This window comes from Myotis daubentonii, chromosome 9 (genome assembly GCF_963259705.1).
Source record: "Myotis daubentonii chromosome 9, mMyoDau2.1, whole genome shotgun sequence".
Taxonomy (NCBI): domain Eukaryota; kingdom Metazoa; phylum Chordata; class Mammalia; order Chiroptera; family Vespertilionidae; genus Myotis; species Myotis daubentonii.
This window is the reverse complement of record NC_081848.1, coordinates 84,800,588-84,816,630: the sequence shown is the minus strand read 5'-3', so window position 1 is coordinate 84,816,630 and position 16,043 is coordinate 84,800,588. Positions and strand designations below refer to the sequence as shown.

The 16,043-nt window shown below is 66.2% G+C and overlaps 2 protein-coding genes across 2 annotated transcripts in view; one reads left to right on the top strand and one right to left on the bottom strand.

Annotated features, from left to right (window-relative positions):
• Positions 1–3,320, top strand: part of LOC132241971 (mucin-5B-like) — a 32,033-nt gene extending 28,713 nt beyond the window's left edge. The window contains exons 43-50 of the mRNA XM_059710919.1: positions 159–263; positions 385–422; positions 1,205–1,321; positions 1,713–1,799; positions 1,897–2,019; positions 2,220–2,265; positions 2,399–2,501; positions 3,110–3,320. Of these exons, the coding sequence (XP_059566902.1) occupies positions 159–263; positions 385–422; positions 1,205–1,321; positions 1,713–1,799; positions 1,897–2,019; positions 2,220–2,265; positions 2,399–2,501; positions 3,110–3,311 (821 nt within the window). The 3' untranslated portion in view covers positions 3,312–3,320. The remainder of the gene's footprint in view (positions 1–158; positions 264–384; positions 423–1,204; positions 1,322–1,712; positions 1,800–1,896; positions 2,020–2,219; positions 2,266–2,398; positions 2,502–3,109) is intronic.
• A 1,218-nt stretch (positions 3,321–4,538) lies between these two features.
• TOLLIP (toll interacting protein) lies at positions 4,539–15,843 on the bottom strand. Its single transcript, XM_059710785.1, has 6 exons — positions 15,675–15,843; positions 11,221–11,370; positions 10,035–10,217; positions 9,379–9,531; positions 7,844–7,934; positions 4,539–6,690 (listed from the first exon to the last, which is right to left on the bottom strand). Exons 1-6 carry the CDS (start codon positions 15,705–15,707, stop codon positions 6,476–6,478), a joined length of 825 nt encoding a protein of 274 aa, XP_059566768.1. The 5' UTR covers positions 15,708–15,843; the 3' UTR covers positions 4,539–6,475.
• Between the last annotated feature and the right edge of the window lie 200 nt (positions 15,844–16,043).

Genomic DNA, 16,043 nt, shown 5'->3' with positions numbered 1-16,043 from the left:
ACCAGGGAGGGGGAACCCAGAAGGGCCGCATTGCGTGGTCAGCCCCCTGGACAAGTACTTCCTCGGCTCCAACATGGGGAACCCCGTTACATTGGGAACTAGCTGGGGAGGGAGGGCGAGGTCCCCCCGACAGCACCCGCCTCTCCGCCTCTCCGCAGTCTGCAACACGACCAGCTGCCCCCAGAGCACCCCGGCATGTGGGCCCGGAGAGGAGCTGGCCCCAATCCAGGAGGAGGGCGGCTGCTGCACGACCTTCAGCTGCCGTGAGTGGGGGGCGGGGGGAGCTCTCTGGGTGTTGCTTGGGCCAGGAGTGTCCTCTCCCCGTCTCCCCCCACCCCCAACTCCCTCCGCCAGGCAGGCCCTCAGCCTTCCCTTTGCTTCCAGGGCCCAAGCTGTGCACCTACAACGGCACCGTCTATGGGGTAAGGCTCTGTGGCCGGGGCGGGGGGCGAGGGGGGCAGGGCTCTGTACATCCACTGTGGGGCGCCCAGGCCCCTCTGGACACCGCGCCTCGTCTCCAATGCCCAGTCCGTCTGCCCTCCTGCCATGAGAGCAGATGAAGGGGGCAGCTCGGGGCCACTTAGAGCTGGGGTTGGAGCGGGGGGTGGCCTGGGAGGGGCACCTGTGCCCGGGCCACGCAGAGTTTACCTTCAGGGTCTCCCAGCAGCTTCCTCCCAGGAAGGGGAAGGTCCTCGGGCAGCACACGCCTCCCAGCGCCTGCTGCCCGCCCGGGATGCCTGCCCACGCCGGGCCCTGCCCTGCCCAGGGTCCTGCTTCTCTCCTGGTCGGTGCCCGGAGGGGGCACATCCATAATCCCATCTGAAGAAGAAAGAACCACCCCTCTGAGCCTCATCTTTTCCGAGCCCACCTGGCCGCAGGCAGGGTCCTGTGATGGGGCCGGACAACCCCGGGCGGGGGGGGGGGGTGCAGCCTGTGGGGCCCCGGACAGCCCAGCCACAGGATGGCGGGGAGTGAGGCCAGGACCAGGACGTGTACTTGATGCTCAGCATTTATTTGAAAAGTTGGGGCTGGTGAGCAGAGCAGGGCTGCAGGGCACCGACCCCTCCCCCCCTCCGGCCATCAGAGCCTCGGCCCCGATGCGGCTCCGGAGGCAGCGGGCTGGGGGGACCGCTGCCCGTGCGGGGTCTGCACAGGGGCCACCCAGGGCCCTCAGTCACCTCCCCCCTTCCTCCTACCCCTGCAGGTCGGTGCAACCTTCCCAGCGGCCACTCCCTGCCACACGTGCACCTGCCTGTCCGAGGACACCCAGGGCCCCACCGTGCAGTGTGCGGAGGACATCTGCGACACCACCTGTCCCCTGGTGAGCCTGCCCCGGGCAGACACAGAGCCCTGGCGCCCCCCTCCCCCACCGCAGCACCTTCAAGTCAGTGGTACCTGACCCCAGGGGGGTCCTCCAGCTCAGCCTTTGCCGCTTCCCCAAAGGGAGGGTGCAGAGCAGGAAGATGGTGGGCGACAGGGCGGGCGGGGCTGGGACAGGTTCCAGGCAGGCAGAAGAGGGGAGGGACCGGAAGCAGGGGTGAGGCTGAGGCAGGACAGGGGGCACCCCGACCCTAAGAGCCAGGCCTGGTCAAGCTTCTACCCTCGGCCCATGGTTTCAGAGTGTGGGGGTGGCTGATGGGGCTGCCAGGCCCTTGGGGTGTGGAGGGGCAGGAGGCCTGGGGGTGCAGACGTGACCACCCTCTGGCCCCCAGGGTTTCGAGTATGTGACGGTGGCCGGGCAGTGCTGTGGGGAGTGCGTGCAGAAGGCCTGCCTCACGCCCGACGGCGGGCTGGTCCAGGTAAGCGGGCTCTCAGCCCTCACCCAGCAGCCCCTCCCTCCAGGCCTTCTGGGCCGTGAGAAAATCCCGACCCGGCTCTCCCCTCTGTGCATTTCAGCCCAATGAAACCTGGATCAACAGCCTGGTGGACAACTGCACCGAGTACCACTGCCAGGCCGAGCACGGGGTCCCCGTGCTGATCCTCAGGCCGACGCCCTGCCCAGACGTGTCCAGCTGCATGGTGTGTGCCCCCGGGGATCTGGCCAGCCTGGTGGCCTCGGGCCTTGCCCCGGCGGCCCCGCCCACACCGCTCCCTGGAGGCCCCGCCACACTGTGCCCTGGAAATCCTGCCCAGGCCGCTTTCTGGAGGCCACGCCCTCCTACAGGCCCCGCCCCTATGTCCTGCCCTCGCCCCCAGCCCTCCCTCTGTCCCCCTTGCAGGGCATCCTCAGGAAAACCGGCTGCTGCTACGTCTGCGAGGAAGTGGGTAAGTCGGAGCGCCTCCGCCCCTGCCCTCCAGCTCCCTCCGACCTCTGCCCGTGGGCTCCTGCCCTGACCCCTGGGAGGGAGCGGCCGGTCTGGGTCCTCAGGGACCCCACCTCTGCCTTTCCTCTGTGCAGACTCCTGCCAGGTCCGCCTCAACAGGACGGTGCTGGAGCACCAGGGCTGCCAGGCCCCCGTCAACCTCACCTTCTGCGAGGGCTCCTGCCCAGGAGTGTCCAAGTGAGTGGCCCCGCACCCCCAGCCGCCTCCGCCCACCGAGGGGAACTCCTACCTGCAAGCAGAGAGCCCGCCCGGCACACATCACCTCCCAGGGCCCCCTGTAGCCCTGACCTGGGCTTGCCGCCCTGAGCTGGGTCAGGAGGGCCCAGGAGGAAAGGGGGCCCCAAGGAGCCCCTCTCCACATCCGTTGGCACAAGCCTGGGGCCTCCGACCCGCAGAGCCAGGCCTGGACACGCTGGGCAGAGACGAGCGCCGTGTCCAGGCACCTGGCGCCATGTCCACCTGGGGGTGGGCAGACCCAGGGTCCTCCTCGGGCCAGGCTCGGGGTGGAGCTGCGGGTAGAGCCGAGCAGCGGGCTGCGGCCAGCTGTGAGCCTCGGCCAGAGAGGCGGGGAGCAGGGTCCAGGGCAGGTTCCTGGAAGGGCCTGTGGGGTCAGCAAGTTTGAGGAGCTGTTTCCGAGGGGAAAGGGTGCCTGGCAGGAAGGTAGGGGGTCAAAGTGACCCTGAAAGCCCGCAGAGCTGTCCCCGGCGCGGCCAGCGAAGCCCGCGTCCTCAGACAGGCACAGGGCTGCTGGGAGAGGGCGCCGTCTCAGGGCCGTGTGCCCGCAGGTACTCCCCGGAGGCCCAGGCCATGCAGCGCCGCTGCTCCTGCTGCCAGGAGATCAGGGCCCACGAGGAGGCAGTGACCCTGCAGTGCCCTGACGGGACGGCCGTCCGGCACACCTACACCCACATCGACGAGTGCAGGTGCGACCTGGCCTGCGCACCCTCGCCGGCCGCTCCCGAGCCTGGCCAAGGCTTTGCTGTTTGACCGCTGTCTGACCCCTGCCTGCCCCCCCTCCCCCCACCTGCCCTGGTGAAGCCCACACCCAGGACAGGGCCAGAGCAGCAAAGGTCACCTTGAAGCGGGCACTAGGCAGGGAGGCCCTCCGCCCACCTGCCCTGCCATCGCGGCCGCTCTCATCTACGAGCACCCACTCGGCCCAGCCCCCCCTTCCTCCTGTCAGAGGGCCAGCCTGGGACCCCTCCGCCAAGCCCCATGGGGCACGGACTCCTGCGGCCCCTCCACAGCAGACCCTGCTGCCACCGGAGCCGCATCGGGGGTGCTGCCTGCCCGTGTCTGGACCTGGGGCCGAGGCTCTGATGGCTGGAGGGGGGGAGGGGTTGGTGCCCTGCAGCCCTGCTCTGCTCACCAGCCCCAACTTTTCAAATAAATGCTGAGCATCAAGTACACGTCCTGGTCCTGGCCCTGGCCTTGCTTCCCGCCACCCTGTGGCTGGGCTGTCCGGGGCCCCACAGGCTGCACACCCCCCGGGGCTTGTGCTGGACCCTGGGAGGGACAGGGGCATGGAGGCCGGGTCAGTCTTGGGTGGCCTCTGGGGGCACTGGCAGGAGCCAGGGGTGGGCCAAGGGCTCAGAAACACCCTCACATCATTCCCAATGCACGGGGTTAATGACGACAGGGGTCACAGAGGGGGACAAGCGGGACCAGCTGACAGGAGGCGGCACACGCAGGAAGCAGATGCCACACAGGCTGGGGTTGCTGCCACCACTTCCCCTGCAGGCCCCAGTCACGTGTTTCTTCCCCCTGCTCTTGCCCAGAGCTGTGAGCGCACTGCACGTGTGTGTGTGTGGAACGGGGGGGGCGGGGGGGGGGAGACAACTGCCCATCTGTGCGCCCAGGATGCAGAGGGCGCCCTGGCTGTGGGCCTCTCGCAGGAAGGACACGAGATGATCTCCACGTGGGCAGGCCAGCCACCTGGGAGGCAAAGGGAAGGTGGCGGGAGGGTCTCCCTGGGCCCGGCCCCATCACACGACCTGGCAGCGAGGCAGGCGGTCACGGTCAGAGCCAGGAGTGCGCGCACACCGACCTGGTCAGCACGGAGCAGCCGTGCCGCCGGCAGCTCTCACCGAAGCAGAGCTCGGTGTGACGTCTGGGGTCACGTTGTGAGCCAGCCACCTGCCGACCGTCCGCACGGTCCCGGACTAGTTCACGGCAGCGAGTCTGTTAGGCGTTAAAAAGACTAAGGAACACGTGTAAACTTCCCTGCAGGACTTTAATGCTCTACTCTCATATAGATCATTTATTAAATTAGGCTGAAAAGTAAAAATATATTTTACAATCAAAGGAAATCTGGACGCTGGACCCAGGAGAATGACAAGCACAGGCTCCGAGATGCACTGGCACCCACAGCGGCGGGGGCAGGGGTGGGGGGGTGGGGGGGCTGCGGAGGGGGCCTTCAGGAGACTCGGCTGCCCAGCCTCCTCACCCAGAGCCAGGCTGAGGCCGGAGGAAGCAGCAGCGCCCAAGGCCTGCCGTTTGCAGGCGGCCTGGCCGGGCCTCCTGAGGGACCGCACTTCCCTGTGGGCAGACCTGGGCAGCCGTGGAGGCCGGTCTGCTCTGACACGGCAGGCCTTGTGACACGGGGGCTCTGACCAACTGAAAATGCAGCGCGCCTGGGGAAGCAAAGCGGAGGTGTGGCAAGTGCAGGTCACCCTAAAAACTACGCGCTCCGCACACGGGGCCGCTGCGAGCGGGGTCTGCGCGTCTGCCCTGGGCCGGGGCCGAGCGCTCCCAGGAGTCCCACACACCTCCCTGGAAGGGGGAGCTGCCAGGCCCGCTCAGGCCACCACTCAAACCCCAGGCCCGCAGGCCTGCCCAACGCTTTCGACGCACAAGGCCGCGCCCCCCAGGCCCTGGCCACACCCTCAGGCTCACAGGACAGGCGTGAGCAGTGCACCCGACCACGCAGCCCTGAAGGAGGCCGTCTCCGGTGCAGCCCGCACTTGGAGGGAGGAGCCCTAACAGCCCTTGCTTTCTCCTGCCGAGCCACCAGCCTCCAGCTCCAGGACGGTCCTGACCCTGAATCAGAAAGAGCTGAGGCCCCAGGCCAGGCAACGGCTAGAGAAAGGACAGTGACTGCAGCTTACTGCGAACCCACCCCCCCACCCGAGGACGCACGCGTTCAGCCCATGGGTGTGACTTACAGTGCGTCATTTCTGAGGAGCTCCTCGTTTCACTAGGCGTCACCCACCCGGTCCCCACGCTGTGGCCGTGGCCAGCACCAGGCCAGGGTGCAGCTCGCACATGCGCACGTGGGCTCCAGGGGACTTTGGCACTGTCTCCACCCTCCACACGCATCCTCGGACCCGGCACATGCTCACTGAAATGAGTGTCAGTGGGAGCCAGCAGGTCCCAGCACCCTCCCTCCCATTAGCGAAGTACTAGGTCTATTACATGTTACCCCAAGTTCAGGTTCTGGTACGAGAGTCCATCAAGGAGAGGAGAAGCCGCCCCTCCGCATGGCACTCCCCAGAGCTGACGAACAGCAGGCGGAGACCAGGGATCCTCTGAGCTAGGACAGCCCCTCCGGCCACCGCGAGGGCTGTGACAGGGGCTGGCGGGCTGGACAGTCAGGCTGACACCGTGGCTAAGGCCTGGCCAAGCCACACCGGCCCAGGCCACCGGGAAACAGCCAGGCCATGAAGCCCACGGAGGGAGGGATGGGAGTTTTCAGTTGGCAAGTTCTAAACCCCAAGCAGCTGTCAGTGGACTGTGAGCCTAAGGAAGGAGGTCTGTCCCCGTAAGTGGCCGGACTACGCGCCAGGAACCAACCAGAAGGGCCCTCGGCCTCCCCCGGCCCTGGCGAGGCAGGCTGCTCCTGCAAGGGCCCTCTCGGGAGCAGCAGCTCGGAGCACTGGGTGGCGCGTCCCCAGCAGAGGCGAGTGTGCACACAGGACACGGCCACGTGCCGCTCACCCCCACAGAGGGAGGAGGGAGGCCCCTATGGCCACGCCGCTGGCAGTCCAGAGCAGCTGCCGGAACCCAAACCCACCTGCATCCCCAACAGGCGGACTGGTGACAGGACACTGAGGAGGGGACACAGGGATCTCGTTGGGACAGGGCTCGGGTGCCCCGGTGGCAGGTCCAAAGGGCTGGAGCGGCGTGGCGGCGAGGGCGCAGGCGGCGGGAGTCTAGGACTCCTCACCCATCTGCAGCAGGGAGTTGACGGCCGCATCCTTGTTCCCTCGCTGGGCTTCCAGCACAGAGCGGATCACCTCACGGTCCATGTTGGGGAACATGTCCTGGATGGCCCTCAGGTCCTCCTCGTTACAGCGGGGCGGGGCGCTCACAGCCGCCGGGGGCAAGGCCACGGGCACCATGCCAGGGCTGCACACAGCGGGCATTCCTAAAAGCACAAGACGGGGTTTAGGTAGGCGGGCGGTCGACCGTGCCGAAGCCACCTCTGGCTCAAGAGAGCAGCCTGTGCTCTGAGGGCCTCCCCCAGGGCTCATAGGTGCCGACTAGCAAGGGCACCCAAGCAACGTGATCCTGAACCCCCAGGCACACGGGAGAAGAGCGCAGCTTTTCTGTTCCCATGTGACTGTTTCAAAACGTCCGAAGGATGTCAAAGGAGAGTCTCCATCTGTGAAGAAACCTGCCCTTTCCTAAAGCCAGCATCTTAGGGCCTCGCAAAGAGCCCAGGATGGAGCCACAGACACGACACGTGTCACCTCCTCAGAAAGCAGCTCGCCCTCTGCAGGCACATGTGGTGCTGGGCACTGTGTGGGAGCCCCGGACGGGTGAGGCTCTCACCGGGCCGGGCTGGGTCTCACCGGGAAACGGGCCTTTGCAGACGTGACCAGGGAAGCGCAACTCACACGGGGGTGGGGTGGGCTCTCACCCAACAACCCCCACCAGCACCCCGGCCTCCTCTCCAGCGCCCTCCCAGGTGCTGACCGCTGGCGTGCCTCCTGGGTGTAGTGGGGCGGCCACGCTCTGCTTGGACCCAGCTCCCGGCACCTCGGCAGACACTGGGGCTCGCCCACTGCCCTTCTCTGGGTCCATCCTCACTGCCTGCCGCTGCCTGAGCCCAGGTATGTCGCTGCCACAAGGGAGCTCACCAACAGCTCAAGTTGTGATTTTAAAATTCGAAGACAGAAAAGCTGCGACGCCACTTGATGGCGCTGTGCTGCCACAATTGCTCACCTATAACGCACGGTAACGCCCCATGGACAGACAGGGCCAGTGCTGCCAGAGCACACGCTCACCTCACCCAACAGGGGCATGATCTGTGAGGCCACGCATGCGCTGCAATGTTTAGAAATTACATTTCTGCATCCCCGCAAATTGCAACTCACCCTGTTTGTGCCAATAGCTAAGGAAAAAGAAAGTTCCATTTCCTATACAAGCAGAGAAAATCCAAGTGTAACACCTGGCCCTCGCTTCTGGAACGATCCTCACGCCTCACTCCAAGACCGGGCTAAGGCTCTAGGCCGCACTCCCAGTCCCCACCCCCCTATCCTAACACTCCCCCAGGAGCCACCCCGAGAGGCGCTCACCTGTGATGGGCACATAGCCGACGCCCTGCTGGTACACGGTGGGCATCAGGACCACGGGCTGAGGCGGCATCATCATGGTGGCCGGCAGGGACTGCAACACACCAAGGCGAACGCAGGGTCACAGCAGACCCCAGCACACACAAACCCTTCACCTGTAGCCCCATCCACCGCGTCCTGGGAGTGACAGACAGCTCAGGGCCGCCGCCCGCCCTCCCCAGCGCCCCAGTGCTCCTCTGCTCAAGATCGGGGAATGAATGGCTCGGGTAGAAATGTCGCCAGACCTACAGGACCGTGGCCAACTGAGATGTCACCAAAGACGACCAGGTTCCAGAACAAATGTGTGAGCTGCGAGTCAGCACCAGGAGAGTTCACGGGAGTCTCTAAGACAGTGGTTCTCAACCTTCTGGCCCTTTAAATACAGTTCCTGTTGTGACCCAACCATAAAATCACTGTCGTTGCTACTTCATAACTGTAATGTTGCTACTGTTATGAATCGTCATGTAAATATCTGATATGCAGGATGGTCTTAGGCGACCCCTGTGAAAGGGTCGTTCCACCGCCAAAGGGGTTGCGACCCACAGGTTGAGAACCACTGCTCTAAGATGTGAATCCTCTCAGTCAGTGTAAGAGAGGGTTGGTGTTTCTGTAAAGGCGCCTGTTAAAGATGCGTAAGGGTGCCTGGCCAGGGTGGCTCAGGGTTGAGCGTCTAGAAGGTCACAGTTCGATTCCCAGTCAGGGCACATGCCCAGGTTGCGAGCTCGATTCCCAGTCGGGGAGTGTGCAGGAGAGGAGGCAGCCGGTCGGCATTTCTCTCTCCCTTCCTCTCTAAGCGTGCCTTGGGTGAGGATTGGAAATAAAAAAGGTGCAGGAGGAAGCCCTTATGAGTGAAGGTGTACTGATGCGGGACTGGCTCTAAAGTCGTCCGGCACCAACGGAGGGGCTGGCACTCAGGTGAGGGCTGCTGAGCTGCAGGCGCCCACTCGGGCCCCACACCTGCTCCCGCCTGCCCCGCCTGCTGGGGTTTCCACAGCAAAGGTTCCCATGATGTGAGCAGCTCCTGGGAGAGACGGAGACGGCAGGAATCCAGAGGCCCTGACCCTGCCTTGACCCATCACAGCCTCCGAGCCCCCAGGACCCCAGTGGCGGGTGCTGAGGAGGAGCCAGGCCCTGAGGTGCTGGCCCGGCGGCACCATCCCCACCTCCTCCCCGTGCGGCCGAGACACCCCACTACTGCACAGGGGGGCCCTGCAGGCCATAAGACTTACGGCGTAAGGGAAGCCACACCTCGAAAGATGGGCCACAAAATAGAAACAAAAAATAAAAATTAAAAAAGATGGGCCTCGATCCCGTGACTTGGCCACCACACAGCAGTTCCCAGGCAGAATGCGGGGCAGAGAGGGCGGCGGCTCCTGTGGCCGCGCCGGGACCTGCGCTCGGGCTGTGGCCAAGCTGCTCAGGGAGAAAGACTCGTTGCTGCAGGTCAGCTGCCATGGGCCACCGGGGGCGCGAGGAGCCAGCCCGGCCGACACGCTTACCGAGTAGGACATGACCAGGTTGATCATGCCCTCCTTGTCGTCGCCCTGCCGCCCACTCAGGCAGTACCACTTGTCCTCCACCTCGCCCTGCCGCAGCGCCTCGGACAGCGTGATGTGCGTCCAGGCGATGCGATCGTCCATGGAGAAGGCTCGCTGAGGGACACAGGGAAACTAGCATGAGAGCCCTGAGACCTGCCAACTACTGCCCTTGTCTACCCCCCCTACAAGCCCTGCCCCACCCTCAGCTGCCTGGAGACTCAAGGCCACTCCTCCCCAGGCTGGAAGCCCAGGGCACAAATGCAGGAAAGGAGGTGCCCTCGAGCTCACCACACCCTCCCAAGGGAGCGGAGGGGAAGAGGGAGGGCAGGGGCAGAGGGCCACCTCCCTCACCCTCTGAGCTCTCACCTGCGGGCACCCTGGCTGGCCTCAGGAGGGACAGACAAGGCGCTCCCAGGCAGTGACCATGGGACCAGGCACGGAAGAGCCCACTGCACCCTCTGCTACTCCCAGGGACACCGGGTAGACGGCCTGCCACTCGCACCACCCAGAACCCCCTCCCGCCCGCCAGGGGACCACCCACTTCCCCCAGCCTGCTCGTCGGGGCAGGGTCGCCAGCACCACATGCCCAGTCCCGGGCCTGCTGCCCGACGCCGCACCTCGTCGAAGATCTCCAGGTAGAAGGAGTCCACGCCGGGCGGCACAGTGCAGTGGATGACCTTATTCCAGCGCGGGTTCTTGGCGCCGTTGTGGGCCGTGGGCGTCTCGTACACTGCGTAGCCCAGGCGCAGCCGGCAGTACGGGTCCATGCGGGTCATGCCGTAATTCTTTGCCAACTTGGCCTGAAACAAAGCCACGTCAGAAGGACGAGGAGCCACTACAGTGAGAGCTCAGGAGCACCAGGTCACCTGCCCTTCAACGCGTCACCCCGTGTCCCCGGGTCTGAATCAGCCCCACGATCCGAGGAGCACGTGCTCCTGGGCGCCAGGGCAGAGAAGCAAGTTCCCGCGGGAGCCGCTGTCTGCAAGGAGCGTGATGGAGAGAGGCGGGGGCTGGAGGAGGGGGCTCCCCTGGAGGCATGTCCCATCTGAAATGCCCGCCAGGCGTCCAGGGAGAGGCCCGAGGGCCTGGCCAGGAGTTGCTCCCCCCGGACCATGTGGGCAGAGAGGAGAGGGGCTGGCTGGGACTGAGCCCGCATCACAGGCCCAGCCCAGCACCAGGGCATGGCCTCTGTGAGCCCAGGGGACGAGGTCTGTCAGAAGGAAGCGGGAAGCCATGGGCGGCACGGCCAAAAGGCCAAGTATTGAACCGGAATGTTTCTAACCACAGGGCCCGCCCTCGGAGGCCTGGTGCTGGTGGAGGGTGCAGCCGGCTCCCAGCCCTGTAGTCCCTGGTGCCCGCAGGAGGCAGCGCTCCCCTCCAGCAGGGCATGGACCTGGTTACAGGAGGGCACCGGAGGGGAGGTGTGCGAGGTGCACCGCGGCTGCGGCCCCCTCAGCATGAGGGCTGAGTGTGTGTGCTGCGCCCCGACTCCTTCCTCCCCGAGCGCCACAGCTCCTGGTGCGGACGGCAGCGCCCTCCCTGGCCCTCTGCACCTGGCCCTCATCTGCACAGCAGGGGCCCCACCTCCCCGCCGCCTTGAGGCCAGGAGAGACCTGGGCCTACGCAGGGGCCGCTAAATGCTCATTAGTAAGTGTTGCTACTACTTTGGGCAGAGCCCTGGGTGTCAGCAATATTTTGCACGCATGTCCTTTTTCATCAGACACATGTTTTAGGAAAAACTAGAATCAGAAAAAGTTCCATTTGTTGACACAGAACCCTCCCCCTCCGGGTCCAGGCCCGCACCTGCACCACGGTGATGTTGAGGCGGTCCACCGTGCCCAGGGCCCCGCCGTACTGCAGCTGCTGGGCCGCCTGCGCGTCCAGCTGCACCTGCTGCTGCTGCTGCGTGGGCGCGATGCGGAGGAAGTCCTGCGGGAGCTCCCCGATGTACACCTGCGGGGAGAAGAGTCAGCGCGGCCGGGCCAGGACCGAACCCCCATTTCCAGGACCCAGACGCCTGGGTTACCCTGGGCATCAGTTCTTCAGGGAGAGGCATCCAGCCTGGGGACCTGCCGCTGGACCCCCTGCCGCCCTGGGGAGGGAGCCCTGGCACTCGGCGGGCACTGGGCACACCAGCTCCATGAAGGGCAGGATGCTGCCCCCGAAGAGGTACAGGCTCGAACGGGCTGCTAGGCGTGTCATGGACCGCTTTGGGGGTCACAAGCTCTGTCTCTGTCCGTGACTCATTCTCACTGGGCCACTCCCACCACCAGGGAGGCCTGCTAATGACAAGGCACTGGCTCCCACGCCACCCGAGACAGGTCGGAGCCGACCCAGACCCCAGGTGACTGGGAAGACCTCCTGCACCGATGTCTTCAGCACTCCCTCTAACAGCGCGATGCAAGCTGCCACTCCTCCCGCCGCCCCAGACCAGAACAGCCGCTCCCGCAGAAGCCGGCCCAGGTGCCGCCAGCGCACAGAGCACAGACCCGGCCCCAGGCGGACCGGCTGGCCGCCTCGCATTCCCATTCCCGTCCCTCCAAGGGGCCTCGGGAAAGTATTTGCCTCAACGTCCACCCCCTTGGCACTTCAACATGGAGGCACGCTGTCTGCTCAGGACCCTTGTCTACCGGCGCTTTCTCCACGAAAAGAGCAGGTCACTCTCTAACGCAGCGTTAGGATAAGGAACTTTATCTGTTCGGCACGTTTCGATGTAACTTACTTACTAATATAATATAGCAAGTTACACACACATCCGCAACTCATAAAATATCACGGCAATGTAATAAAAAACTTAAAAACTCATTACTTCCCCAGAAAAGTAAAGTAGCTGAAGAAGTTTAAATATTTTTAGTGAGCTCACCTTTAAACCCTTGTTTGCGGAGAGAAAGTCCTTTTTAAGTAACTGCCAGGTGTTTTTTTCAGCCCTTGACATAGCTAGTGATGGGCTGAGTAGCTTTTGTGGAATTAAAAACTGAAATGTAAATAGTTTCTATTCCATTGGGAGGCGGCCCCAGTGGGTCTGCACCTGACCTCCCGTGGCTGTGCCGTCCGTGAACTCGACGCGCTAAGGACAAAGTCCAGCGACCTGAGCTGGGGGCCAACAGCACCCCGTGCTGCGAGGGCACAGGCTAAGGGCCCTGGAGCCTCCACAACCTGGCCCCAGGAGGACCCTGCGCCCTCACTGAACCCAAAGCTACTCACAGCTCTAGGTCAACATGACCTTCACAGCTGGCGCCAGGGCAGGGAGGGCTGGGCCAGGCGGAGGCCTAAGGGACAGAGGGCACAAGCCAAGCAAAGCCACAGCGCTCGCCGCCGCCGGCGCAGCTGCAGGCCTCTCGGGGGAGCCAGCTCCCGGGGGAGCCCCACTCTGCGGAGCACACCTGCTGGGCCTGGAGGCAGCTGAGCCCTGGAGCCCCTGTGCCTCTGAGGAGGCTGCCCCGCTCCCAGGCCACCAGAGTGACCCAGGGCCAGGGCTCAGCATGGCCCAGAGTCTGGCCAGGAGACATGGCCTTGTCCAGCTGACAACCACAGGAGGGGCTGGGAGTGGACGTGCTGAGACCAAACACGGCGGGTGGACCAGGACAGACGTGAGGCTCGGGAGCACCCAGGTGGCTGTGCGCGGCGTCGACTGCACCCTCTGCACAGCAGCCTGCGGTGAGCAGGTGCGGCCGGGCCCCAGCGCACCGGGAAGGGAAGGCTGCCCGCGGCCCTGCTCACTCGGCCCCACGGCTTCCTGGACGAAGAGGCTGATGGAGAGGCCCAGGACAGGCCACTGTGGCCCCAGGAAACATGTAACAGAAACCTGCTGGAGGTGAGACTCGCCCACGGCCCCGCACAGATCACTAACATTTTGCTGTAAGTTCAGCGTCTTCCCAAATCACGTTGGGAGGAAGCTCCGCTCCTTCACCAACACCCAGGGCCACGAACTCCACGTGGGCCAGCGCCCCGATTCCTGGTCAAGTCACCCCCTTCCCCCACGCGTGGTCCTGCCCCCGTCTCCCGTGCCTCCTCTACCTCTGCTGATGTCCTAGCGCGTCCTTGGCCCCTGCCTGTGTGGGTGCTGCCGCCATCCTCCGGCCACCTGGACGTCACTGCGTCCCCTCCCGCCCCACCCTTCCTAGCTCACTGCAGAGACCGGGTCTGTCCCATGCCCACCACCCACGCCTTCACCAACTTCTTAAACCACTCACGACAGGACAGGCGCTTCCAGGCCAAAATGTTTGGCTGTGCCCGCTCTGCTAGAGTCCCCGGCACCGGAACCTGCATGGACCGCAGGGAGCTGGTGGAGACAGACGGGAGGGAGAGCAGGAGGCCAGGAGCGGTGGCCCTCAAGGGCCACTGATGCGGAGACAGGTGAGGAGCCAGGGGCGTGCTTGGCACCTGGCTGCAGGGTGTGACAGCAGGTGGACCAGCCTAGCGAGTGTGACGGGAGTGGGTGGTGCCGAGGCGGAAGGAATGGCGTCCAGACCTGCTCTGGAGGCAGAGCCGGCAGGACCTCCCGAGGGTGGAGGAGGCTCAGTCATCCCAAGCTTGGCCCCCCCTCCCTCTCCCCGGGACCCTGCGCCACTCCTTTATTGCGGGAGCAGGAGGCAGTGGTCGGACTTCAGGGTCAGTCCCGAGTGAGTGAGTCCAGGCTCTGGGCTCCCTGGGCCCCGGCTGAACCTCCGCCTGTGTGGGCAGGGCTGGGGTCACACTCAGGCCTGCTGCCCAGCCAGGGCCCAGCACAGGGAGCATTGCCCAAAGCCGCCTTCACAGCACCAGCTGGTGTCTCGCTTCTCTGTGGCCAGGCCAAGCGCCTGGCTGCGTCTGCACCTCCCGGCGCCCAGCCACTGCGCCCAGGGAGCGGGGGCCTCCCACCCGCCTCTGCGAATGGCAAAGGGTCCAAGTGCTGCGTAGCCCCCGGGCCACGGGTCCGCTGGAGAGGGGAAACCACCGAGGGTGTGCGCCAGGCAAAACGTTTTGTAAAAAACTGACTCTGGTCCCTAGATAAAACTCCAGGGCCACGTCCATCTGCCGCCCACAGCCCTCCCACCTGGAAGGCCACGCCTGTCGCTCTCCCCCGGGCACAGCAGGGCGCTCAGGGCCTTCCCATCAGACAACTTCTGCTCGTCCCTCAAGGGTCAGGTTCCTCCCAGAACTGACTCCCCCAGCCCCGGGCCCAGGGCAGGCTGCCCCTGGCTGCCGCTCACACTGAGTGTAAGCCCACAGGTGCCATGGCGCCCGCCCGCCCCTGCCTGGCTCATGTGTAGTCAGAGCCGGGCTGTGAGGTCCGTGGGCCCCGCCGGCTCCCTCACTGCGGCCTGAGTCGCACCTGCTCCAGCGGCACCCAGGCCGGGCCACCGAGGTCCCCCTGCAGGGCCAGCTACCGTTCCTGCCGGTGCACAGGCCAGGGAAGGCCCCGGGGCACGCGCACAGCAGCACGCGGACCTCAGGCCCCGCCGCCAGGAGAGCAGGGGAGGCAGAGGACGCGGCGTGGGCGCCTGGACAACGCGTGTCTGCACACGGGCGCCCCGTTCCCCGCGGAAGGGTCAGCTGCTCCCGCTCTGTGCAGCCAGAGCTGACCGCCCCCCGGATGGCGGCTGCCACAGGTGAGGGTGGGACCGGTGGGGCCAGGGACCCAGGGCCTCCACCTGCCCATGGCGCCGCTGCTCTGGCGGCTTCGCCTCTAAGGGGCCCGGTGGCTGCGGGCGGTCACCCCGCCGCCAGGGAGAAGGGGGAGAGGGCGGGGGACCCTCCGCGCCCGCAGCGGGCTCCTCTCCAGCGGGGAAACGCACCCCGCGCAGAGGGCCCGTCACCGCTCAGGCGGGAGGGTCCGCACGCTGCTCGCCGGCCGGTGCCGGGGTCAGTCACGCGGCTGCGCACTGCGAGCCGCTGCGGGGGCCGCCTTCCCGCTCGTGACCGCCCGCCCGCCCGCCCGCCCGGGCCCAGCTCCCACCTCGCTCCCGCGCGGCCGCCCCAAGCCTCCCTCCGCCGGGGTAGCGGCGAGACGCCCCGCCGCGGGCCTTCCCCATCCGGGCCCGCGAGGCCGGGGCCTCTCCATACGGGGTACGGACTACGAGTTCCGCATGCTGCCGTCGGGGAGCCCGCCGGGGCGCAGGAGCCCCTCCATCCGGGGACCACCAGGCGCGGGGGCTCCTCATCCCCGCGCGCCCCCGCCCCGGCCCCGCCCGCGGCCCGCTCGCCCGCTGGGAGCTGGGAACCCGCGCCGCCGCCCGCGCCCGAGGGGAGAGCCCGCCGCCGCCCCGGAGGCTCACCGGCCCGCGTTGCGTGCTGACGGTGGTCGCCATGGTGCTCGGCCGCCGCGCCTCGCCCGCCGAGAACCGACACGCCGGCGATCTTCCCTCCGGAGCCTGCGTCGCCGCCAACGGTAGTCCCAGCGAAGCCGCCGCCGCCAGTCAGCTGACGGCCGCCCCGCCCCCGCGCCGCGCACTGCGCAGGCGCCGCTCAGCCCCGCCCCTTCCGGCGCCGCGCGCGCACCCCCGCGCGCTCCCAGCCGGCGCCTGCGCAGTCGTTCCCCCGCCGCCGCCGCCCGCTGCGTGGCTCCGGAGCGGGCTGTCTGGTCCTGGGCTCCGCCTGAGGCGGTCGCCCCCGGGCGGGACAGTGTGGCCGCAGAACCAGCTCGC

What these genes read in the sequence shown, in the direction of transcription:
- TOLLIP (XM_059710785.1), bottom strand. Translation starts at nt 15,707, where the DNA reads ATGGCGACCACCGTCAGCACGCAACGCGGGCCG. An exon ending in TCAGCACGCAACGCGGGCCG is followed by an intron (nt 11,371 to 15,674) that starts GTGAGCCTCCGG and finishes TTCTCCCCGCAG; the next exon opens with GTGTACATCGGGGAGCTCCC. An exon ending in ACCTGGTCATGTCCTACTCG is followed by an intron (nt 7,935 to 9,378) that starts GTAAGCGTGTCG and finishes GGTGTGTTGCAG; the next exon opens with TCCCTGCCGGCCACCATGAT.